The 9770-nt window shown below is 54.1% G+C and overlaps 1 protein-coding gene across 5 annotated transcripts in view; it reads left to right on the forward strand.

Moving 5' to 3' along the window:
- The window catches only part of KCNN3 (potassium calcium-activated channel subfamily N member 3), a 67733-nt gene extending 58794 nt beyond the window's left edge, over window positions 1-8939 (forward strand). For 4 of the 5 annotated variants that reach the window (XM_053277569.1, XM_053277570.1, XM_053277571.1 and 1 more), the window contains one exon: window positions 1228-8939. In XM_053277569.1, coding sequence (XP_053133544.1) covers window positions 1228-1524 — 297 coding nt within the window. In that variant the 3' untranslated portion in view covers window positions 1525-8939. The remainder of the gene's footprint in view (window positions 1-1227) is intronic. The other variant, XR_008312164.1, reaches the window with a different exon arrangement.
- Window positions 8940-9770: the final 831 nt, after the last annotated feature.

Here is a 9770-nt window from a genome sequence, read left to right on the forward strand (position 1 = left end):
CACTGGAAGTACTGTGCTGGGGGTGGATAGGGCCAGTTACTCTCCCCCTGCTAAATAAAGAGAGTCACCACGGTAAAAGGTGCCTCTTTGCCCAGTTAGCAGGAACTACAACTCCCATCATCCCCAGGCATGATTTAGTGTGGCGGGGGGTGATGGGAGTTGTAGTTCAACAGCAGCTGGAGAGCCGAGGTGGCCTGGCCCTGCTGTAGCGGCATCCTGCACTGAGATTGCGGGGGCTGGTCTAGGAGACCTGTGAGGTCCCTTCCAACTTCAGCGCTCTAGGATTCTGGTGTTCTGTGGACCCATCTAGGCTTGTAATCCTGTTGATCAGCATCTAACTGGGTGATTGCCGCAATGCCGGATCCAAGTCAATGGCTAGGTCCCATTGAAATCAAGGGAACAGGAGTTATTTTTATTCAGTTCATTGTTCGGTTCACATACTGCCTTTCGTACAACTCATCCCAAGGCGTAAATACAATAAAATTCCACTGACTTCTGGGCAACGGGCTGTCCCTGCAATTTTAACGTTTTTAGCTACGTTTTGTTTCTGTGTTTCTGTTTTTAAATTGAGTTCTATTGTTTCATCTTGTCTTCGACTGAAGTCTACTGTTTTATCTTGCCATCAACCACCACGGGGTCTCAGGACAAAGGGTGGTATAGAAACATAAATCAAATAAAGTAAAATCCCCTTTGCTAACTGGGCAGAGAGGCGCTGTTTTAAAGTGTCGATTCTCTTGTATTTCGCAGGGGGAGAGGAACTGGCCTTCTCCATCCCCAGCACAGCATCTCTCCAGTGGCTGTTGCTGGGATCTATCTTGGGTTTTTTGTTTGTTTTTAAGATGGTGAGCCCTTTGGGGACTGGGAGCCATCTCTCTTATTTACTTGTTTGTTTGTTTGTTTATATCTATGTAAACTGCTTTGGAAACATTGGTCAAAAAGCAGTATATAAATATTTGTAGTAATAGTAGTAGTAGTAAAATCACTTTAGAGTATTAAAATGAATGGAGACCATAAAAAGCATAAAAGCACCAAACAGCAGCACCCATAAAAAGAGATAAAAAGTCAGGTCATGACTAATTTATTAATAATAATAATAATTAATAACAACAACTTGTTGACCTTACTCTGGCTCCTCTTACGGAAGGGAGAGTTTTCCGGCAGCCTCCCTCTGCCTCCTGCAAGGGAGGAAGGCCACCCGTGTGTGTCACTCTCCTTTTTCCGTTCCAGATGCAGAACGTCATGTACGACCTCATCACCGAGCTGAGCGACCGGAGCGAGGACCTGGAGAAGCAGATCGGAGGCCTGGAGTCCAAGCTGGAGCAGTTGGCCTCCAGCTTCCATTCCTTGCCGCTGCTGATCACGGACGCTCTGCGCCAGCAGCAGCAGCAGCTCCTGGCCACCATCCTCGAAGCCCGGGGGGTGAGCGTGGGCGTGGGCGCCCCCCAGACCCCGCTCTCGGACAGCCCCCTCGGGGTCAGCTCCACCTCCTTCCCCACCCCCTACACCAGTTCCAGTAGCTGCTGAGCCGGGACCAACGGAAGCCGCGCGGGGGGTCTTGGGAGCTGCACCCAGGCAGCCTGGCCCTGGTGGGTCGTGGGCCGCGGGCCGCCCGAGGCCTGGCCCAAGAGGCTCTCGCTTTGGTGCCTCGACGCGGGGCGGGTGGGGCGGGCGTGGTTGTGCGGCTGAGCCCCCCGTGGCGGCCTCGGCGTCCGGTGGATGACGGGAATCCACGTTCAATCTCAGGTCTTCAAATTGAAAACAAGCCAACCCAAGGTCAGGAGCACTCCAGGCGGAGTGGGGTGGGGGGGGGACCATTCCACTGTGTGGCCCCCGAGCCTTTGGCGACGGGGTCTCCCATCTCTCCCTCCCCTCCTCAGCTTCCTCCCTCCCCCAACTCTGTTTGTCAAGCGTCCTGTCAAAGAAGGGCGGCGGAAAGTGACGGCGGAATCCTCGGAGACACAGAAGCGCCCCCTTGACCCCCCCTCCCCTCCGTGGAAGCTCCGAAACGGATCGAGGCCTCGTGCGGGCGCTTTCTGGCTCCTCCCGTAGGCCACGCACCAAACGTTTTGCACAACCGCCAGCAAAAGAAGGCCTCCCTTCAGGTCTGCTCTGGCTTTTTATATCACCTTTGCCGAGGCCGAAGAGCAGGCCCGACATTCACCCGGCGAGGGCTGTGCCCTCCGGAGCTGAGGTGGCCCTCAGCGTCGACGCGGGAGGCTGAACGGGACGCTGCAGGTCTGCCACATGCCAAAGACGCACCTTAAGCATGCCGGAGCGAGCTGGCATTGGTGCTCCCAGCGGAATGATCAGCCTGGTGGCCCGAGAGAGGACTGAGTGAGTTCGTCTGGAAATGTTGGTGGAGATTCCGTGGCCTTGCCAGAGACCCACCCCAGGCCCTTTCAGTTGAGCACCGCTGCTTTGACGTCTTCCCACAGGACACCATCTCCAACGTACATTCCTCGCCGTGTGTCGGCGGTCATCTCCAGTTGTGTTCTCTCGGCCGGAGAGGCTGCCACAGTGCCGTCTTAAATGGTCACGGGATTTCCAAGCTCCTAGCTGCTCTCTAGACCTGGACCCGGTTTTGTGCCCCTGCTCGCTGCCACGGCCTCCCCCAAACCATCCTGGAAATAGCGGCTGTTCTGTGAGTGCTAGAAAGGTAGGCTTCCCGCGCAGCGCGTCCGTTCCTAGGACTCTGGCGCTGAGAAGCGTGAACGGCTTTTTCGAAAACGGTTTGGAACTGGTTTAAATCTGCAGTGTGGACGCACCCCCAGAATGTCTCAGTGGGTGTAGAGGGCCATGAAGCAGAGTGCAAGTAGCTAAAAAGTGGATTAAAAATCCATGATTTGAATTAAAAATTAAAATCACGCAGCCCCGGGGTGGGTGGGGGGAGGCGCTCGTTAGCTGCTTCGCTACAAACCTGTTTCACATTTGTGCCATTTTTAATCCTCATGGCTTCTTGCAGAGAATCCTGGGCACTGTAGCTTTGTTGAGAGCCCCCTGGAAGAGAGTCGTAGGCCTCGCCCATTTCCTGGGGCAAGGGAAGAGCCAGCAGAGGCTTATCCCCACAGCCTGCCTTTTCACTCTTCACAGCCAGAAGCTTGTTGCTTTGCAAAAGGGAAAGCTCCCTTCCGGCCCTCGTAGAATAGGGACATCCTTGGGCCTCTGGACATGTATGCACATCTCCGCCCCCTTGTGAGAGCACCCTCTGCCTGCCCCCTCCCCAGGTTGCTGTGCTTCCTGCCTGTCATAAGGTTCCAGTTGGGTCTGTTGCAAAGAGCAGGTGGGGCACTGGGAGAGAAGAACCCAGTGGAGGCCAGAAGAACCCAACTTCTTCCGCAAGGGTCTTGAGGCTCTTGTGGGAGGAGAGCTGGCCTTGTGGCAGCAAGCATGAATGGTCCCCTGAGCTAAGCAGGGTCCGCCCTGGTTGCATATGAAAGGGAGACTAGAAGTGTGAGCACTGCAAGAGATATTCCCATCTAGGTTCCAAGTTCCCTCCCTGGCAGCATCTCCAAGGTAGGGCTGAGAGAGATCCTTGCCTAAAACCCTGGAGAAGCCGCTGCCAGTCTGTGAAGACAATACTGAGCTAGTGCACCAGGGTTCTGTCTCTGTATAATGTAGCTTTCTGCATTCATATGCAGAGCCAGCGTGGTGTAGTGGTTAGAGTGCTGGACTAGGACCGGGGAGACCCGAGTTCAAATCCCGCATCCAGCCATGAGACTTGCTGGGTGACTCTGGGCCAGTCACTTCTCTCTCAACCTAGCCTACTTCACAGGGTTGTTGTGAGGAGAAACATTAAGTATGTAGTGCACTACTCTGGGCTTCTTGGAGGAAGAGCGGGATATAAATGTAATAATAATAATATTATTATACCAGATCAATTCTGAAAAATCTATTGCTTACATAGATATACAGATTCACAGTTTGGCACTAACTTTGCCCAGAAGGTGAGTTGCTCTAGAGGATTTTGTTCTGGAAATGCAGTTCTCCGGAGAGAGGGGACTCCTTTCCCAAGCTAAGGGCAGGGGTGAGGAGAGCCGGCCTTGCGGTGGCGAGTGTGAATTGCCCCCTTGCTAAGCAGCGCCTGGCTTGGTTTGTGTTTGGGTGGGCGACTACCCATGAGCCCTGCCTGCTGTAAGGAGCCGTCTTAGAAGAGCCTCTGCTTTGCATGCAGAAGGCCCCAGGTTCCCTCCCTGGCAGCATCTCCAGTGCGGGGCTGGGAAAGGCTCCTGCCTGGAACCTTGGAGAAGCTGCTGCCAGTCAGTGCAGACAATCCTCCCCTCGGTGGGGCAGTGGCCTGACTCAGTAGCTTCCTCTGTTCTGTCTTCTAATGAGAAGACAGGACCCAAACGTTCAGTGCCAGTCTTTGCTGAGGCTTTTCCACCCACACCTCTGTCTACCTTTTCCTGGCCGACCCATTTCCTTTCTCGCATTGGTTTATCCCTGGCGTTTGACCTCTTGCTGTCAGACGGGCTAGTCGACAAGCCCACAGCACAGCCTCCAGTTCGAGTGGGACCCTGCTCCGTCGCACGCGCAGCCTTAGTGGTGGATCAGGCCCTCCCCCACTGGAGCGCCTTCTTTCTTCTCGCCAAACACAGACGGAGCTTTCTGCTCCCCCCTGTAAGGCAACAGGCCAAATTCCCTCTCCATTTCACCCGCTAGCCCCCCCCCAGACAAAAGAGCCCTCCCACTTTGGAGCCTTTGCCCTGCCTCCCATTCCTGGCCGAATGCATTCAGCTGGCTGCCGTCCAGAGCTCAGCCGGGAGGCCTCCCGTCAGCAGAGCCTTCGGAGATCTGCTTGGGCTCCTCCGAGCAGGTGACATTTCATGTCTCTTTGAACAGCCAACGCCAGTGTGTAATTGCTCGGCGGTATTAATTACAGGCTGCCCCGTGGCGCCAGTTAATTGCCGGCAAAAGCCAGCGACGGGTTGCCCAGAAGCCGGCAATGCCTTCTCTCCCCCCACCGGCCACCTTTTGTCAAATTTCCCTTCCCTTTAGCGGCTGCATGGCTTTCCAAATTGTACCAAGGATTCAACGGAGGGAGGAGAGGCAGCCCGCTTCTGATCGACAGCGCAAAGTGGCGTGTTCCCTGGGCTGGGAGTTGCTTAGGAAACCGACCAAGCTTTAGGGACGAGTGCATTCGACACCCACCGGCTTGCTTTTGGCTCCTGTGCCAAGGTTAGACCAGAAGGCACGCCTGGCTGGATCGGGCCCACCCGGGCCCGCGTCCTGTGTGACCACCGTGCTGGCCTCTGCACAGTACTGTGCTTCTCTCAGGGCTGGGGAGGCCCTTTAGGAGTGATGGAGGGGGCCCCTGCCCCACATGAAGAGCTCTAGGGCCACACTTCCCAGCATGCCGTGCACGCTTTCCAGGGTGATCTTGCAGAAAAAAAGAAGGTTGGAGGCCGAGAGAGTGAGTTCATGGGGGAAGTCCGGACTCAAGCCAAGGAAATTCCTGATGAGTAGCCCCCTGGCATGTTGGTGGATGGGGAGGCTCGGAGCTACTGCCAAGAACATCTGGGCTGGGTTCTCTCCCCTCCGCCCCATGACTCCCTTCAAAGATATAGGCCAGGGCTGCTCAACTTCGGCCCTCTTGCAGATGTTGGCCTACAACAATATAATTCCTATAATTCCTGGCTATTGTCCTCTGTGGCTGGGGATTATGGGAGTTGTAGTCCAAAAACAGCTGGGGGGGCCCAAGTTGAGCAGGCCTGATATAGACACACACAAGTATCGGAAGAGGGGATTTGCGTTTCGCTAGGCAAGTAGAAGCTGTGATTGGGCTGCAGCCTGGGATGGACCTTTGTTCCGTTTCAGCACCTTGGACAGCAGTGAGGCCCCGCCCCTTGACCAAGCAAGGTTTCTCTACCTCATTTCTTTAAAAATGGTTAAAAAAAAAATCTCCTCCCAGCCTTAAAAAATAAGGGCCACGCTTTGTCAGGAGGGTCTGTGTGCTCAGATCTTCTAGTCTCTCTCTCTTTCCTGCAAACTAGGCATAGCCAGGGAAGGGACTGCCGATTTGGGCGCGCGGAACTCGAGGAGTGGGGGTGTGTATCCCCAGCCATTCTCCGGATCAAACTCTGCCCCCCTCCAGCTCAAGCTGCATTTAGTGCTGAATTCTTTTCTCCTCCATTCCAAGCAGAAATCAGAGCAGCTTGCAGCGGGGGGGGGGGGGTGGTTGGTTGGGGGGGTGACATAGGAAAAGGGAAAAGGGCCCGTTCTGCCAGCACCGCGGCTGAGAGTCAGTTTGCTTCTGGACTGAATGGCTTTGAACACGCCTGCCTGCCTGCCTGCCTGCCCCCACAAGCCAATGTTGGTGAATTGTGGTTAGTCAGGACCCAAAGAAAGAGCAAATTCTCAGCTTGGAGGCCTGGATGAGCCTTTCATTTGCTCCTGGTGGCCCGCCGGGCGGGGGGAGGGGAGGGCAGTGCCTCATTTTCGAATCTGCCTCCTCTCTCCTACCGCTCCTGCCCCCATGGCAGGGATTTCCGAGCAGCAGCAATGGACAGCCCCTCACTTCCTGTTCCTTTCTGAAACAGATCCTTTGGCCGGCGGGACCGTCATGCAAATGGAGAAGGCGCTCTATCCCTGCATCTCTATGGTGTGTGCCCCTGATTTGCCTTGCATTGGCCTCCACGCAAATGGCTGACTTTGGTTGGAAATGAGAAGGTGCCAATCCAGTCACATTGGGCCCAGGAGGCAAAACGTAAAAACAGGCGGTGGTGAAAATTCCAGTGAACTCCACTGAACAACCTTCTCCGACTGGGCAGCCAACCTCAGATTAGGTTTGTGAGGGGACGGAATGTACACAGGGCTGCACCACGCTTAACAGCATTCCAGGACTGCTCGTCAAAAGAGCACGTTCTGCAGATCTTTTGTGCGGAATAGAAGATGTTACCAGGAGACCCTTGATCAAGTAGTTGCATCTATGATGCCTTACCCGGCTTGCAGCTGATGTGCACGTGAACGAAAGGCAGGAGGGGAGGTCTTTCAGCAGTGACCATTATAGGTGGGGTAAATCGCCCGATTGACTGCCCCTCGTGTTTGGAAGCTCTCTGCCTTGTCGGCAAAGTGGAGAAAAGGTCTGTCTTCACTTCCTCCTCTTGTACAACCTTGCTAGGTGGAGGGAAGATTCTGAAGTGTGCGTTCACTCCGATAATTTTAGATGCCACTCGGTTTGGATCCGGAAGGCCCCACTCTGACTACAGGTGCCCACGCACTGCCTTGATACTGCTGCCCAGAACAAAACTCATTCTGTACACAGACAGGGGGAGGGATTTAGAGGGGACACTGGTCCCAGGTGCTCTTTCTGCACATGTACATTGGAGCAAAGAGGAAATATAATGCCAAGCAGTATTTACCTTCCAGGAGCCCCTGAGCAAATGTTTAACAAGCCATCTCCATCACTTAAGCTGCTGGCCCTGAGCCAACCAGGCACACAAAGCTGCAAATAAGGGCGGACCGTGCCCAGAGAAGATGGTGGGGTTTTTTCCCCCCACAGCAGAAGGGTTAGCACATCGAAACATCTGGTCAAGAAAAAGCACAAGATCCTTTTCCAAACGGGCGGCGACGATCCCCAAACAATCCTTGCCTTCTGCCCCGATGATCCACCCTTCCCAGAATCCCGCATTTTCTTGCGTCTTCAGCACGGATCCGTGCTTGGCCTCCTGCGTCAGCTGGGCTTTCCAGCACCACCTCTCAGCAATGAGCCAGGATATATTCATGCTTCTGTGGAAAGAACGCTGCAGACAGCCAACGTCCGGAAAGGGGCAGAGGACCACAGGGAGATCAGCTTCTGCACCATCACCACCGAGAAGGTTTTGGCAACAAGAGGGTTCCTTTGTGTCCCAAGGCCGTTCCAGCAGTCCTCCACCCTTTTGGCCCACAAACGCCTCCCCCACCCGCTCCGTCCCATCCGAGAGGGGCCGATGCAGCAGCCGGAAAAGCCGCTCACCTCGCCAGCGGTGACGCTCGCTGTTCTCAGACGACGCCGGGCTTCGGTGCAGAAACGGCGTAGGGAGCTCTGCACCGCTCACTTTTTTTATTTAACAGGAGGAGAGAAAAAAATAAGATTACTAGGGGAAAGCATAACCATAGTTTATTTTACCTATGAAATATATTGCTATATTATAAAGGAGACTATTGTAACTTTCAAGTACTTTTTTAAAATCTAACAAGCTGGCTTTAGACGGGCAGCCGGACCACCGTTGCTGCCTGCATGATTGTTCCTGGGGTACGGGGCCGGGGCGGAGAAGAGGGCAAGCGGCACGTCTGCGTGGCAGATGGGAACTGGTCCCAAGTCTGTTTAACTCCGTGTTTCCCCCAAGGAAAGGAGCATTTCCAGATGGGGCTTTTCGCTTTTCTCTCCTCTGGAATGGAGGAGGTTTGTTCACATAGCAGCCAGATTTGCCTTCTAGTTGCAAGGCGGGGGTGTGTGTGTGTTCTCTTAAGGGTTGCCAGCTGACCCGAAGAGAGCTGCCTGGGCTGCTCCTCTCCCTAAGACCAACTTAATCTGAGGAGGTTGGCAGCCCCCCCCCACACAAGTAGGCAAGGGCCCATTCTCCCATCACAAGTGTGCCTCTTTGTACACAGGTCTGAGCTTCGAGGGTGGGCTTTTGTCCTTTAAGATGTGGGGGGTGGAGAACGGGGGAGGGAGGTGGGAAGGGACCGCGGGCACCACCCTGCAAGCGTCGCCAGGCGGGCCGGCTCTGTCCCCAGAAACAATCATGCCTGAATCCACACCTAATGGCTTTAACCTGTTCACTGTAAAGAATCAAAAAAGTAAAAACACAGAAAAAGTGCCTTGGACTGTAATCTCAAGAGGTCGGTCTAATCTGTCTTTACCTATGTGGGTGTGTCGAGTTATGTAGCTACCTACATAGACACGCACAGAAATATACACCGTAGACAGCCCTGCTATAAAGGCTTTGAAACGCTCCGTCTCTCTGGTCTCTGCTGTTCTGTTCTTTCGGGGTCTCTCCAGTTTGGTGGGGTGGGAGATACCTGCCCACTCATTCCTCCTTTGCTTTTAATGTATCAAGTCTTTCCTGAATCCGTACATCTGCAGTGTCAGCTCTGGCTTTGGATAATCCTCGGAGGCTCCTGGCAGACTCGACGCGGGACTGAGGTATCCAATCCGATCCGATCGCAGACTGCGCGTGTTAGTATAGTACAACAGCAAAGCAGCAACGTTGCTGATTTAACTCCAAAAATCAGATCAGGCCGCAGTGGTGGAAACCTCCCTAGCAGCCGACTGTAAGAGCTCCGCTGAAAAGAGCCCTTTCTGGCCATTGGCTCGGTCACTGAGGTGTTACGGAACGTTCACAAACATTTCAACTGCTCAGAAGTTTAAAAAATAATAATTAAGCGGGCCTAGATGCTGGGTTGATATGCCAAAGCCCTCCCCCCCACCGCCCACCCCCAATCTGTATTTGATCTGTTTCGAAAACATTGGCATCTTTGAGAGGTATTTAAAGTAGCTTTTCCCTCTTCTGCAGTTTTAGCTTGTATGTACGCACAAGGGAGGCCTGAGAACCTCAATGAGGACCTGCACCTCAACAGCAGGCTTTTTGCAGCCTCCACTGGAACCTGGGGTGTGGCATTCTCCGGTCTTACTCGCCGGCTTCAAAACCCTGCAGTAGACGAGAGAGATTTCCCAGCTTGCAAATAAAGGTTGGCAGGTACGGTGTGGAGAGAGGAATCGCGGCTTCCCAGGGGACCCAGAAATAACCGCGGCCTATTTCTCCTCGAGGCCTCGGCTACACCGGCTTCCC

This window comes from Hemicordylus capensis, chromosome 14 (genome assembly GCF_027244095.1).
Source record: "Hemicordylus capensis ecotype Gifberg chromosome 14, rHemCap1.1.pri, whole genome shotgun sequence".
Classification (NCBI taxonomy): domain Eukaryota; kingdom Metazoa; phylum Chordata; class Lepidosauria; order Squamata; family Cordylidae; genus Hemicordylus; species Hemicordylus capensis.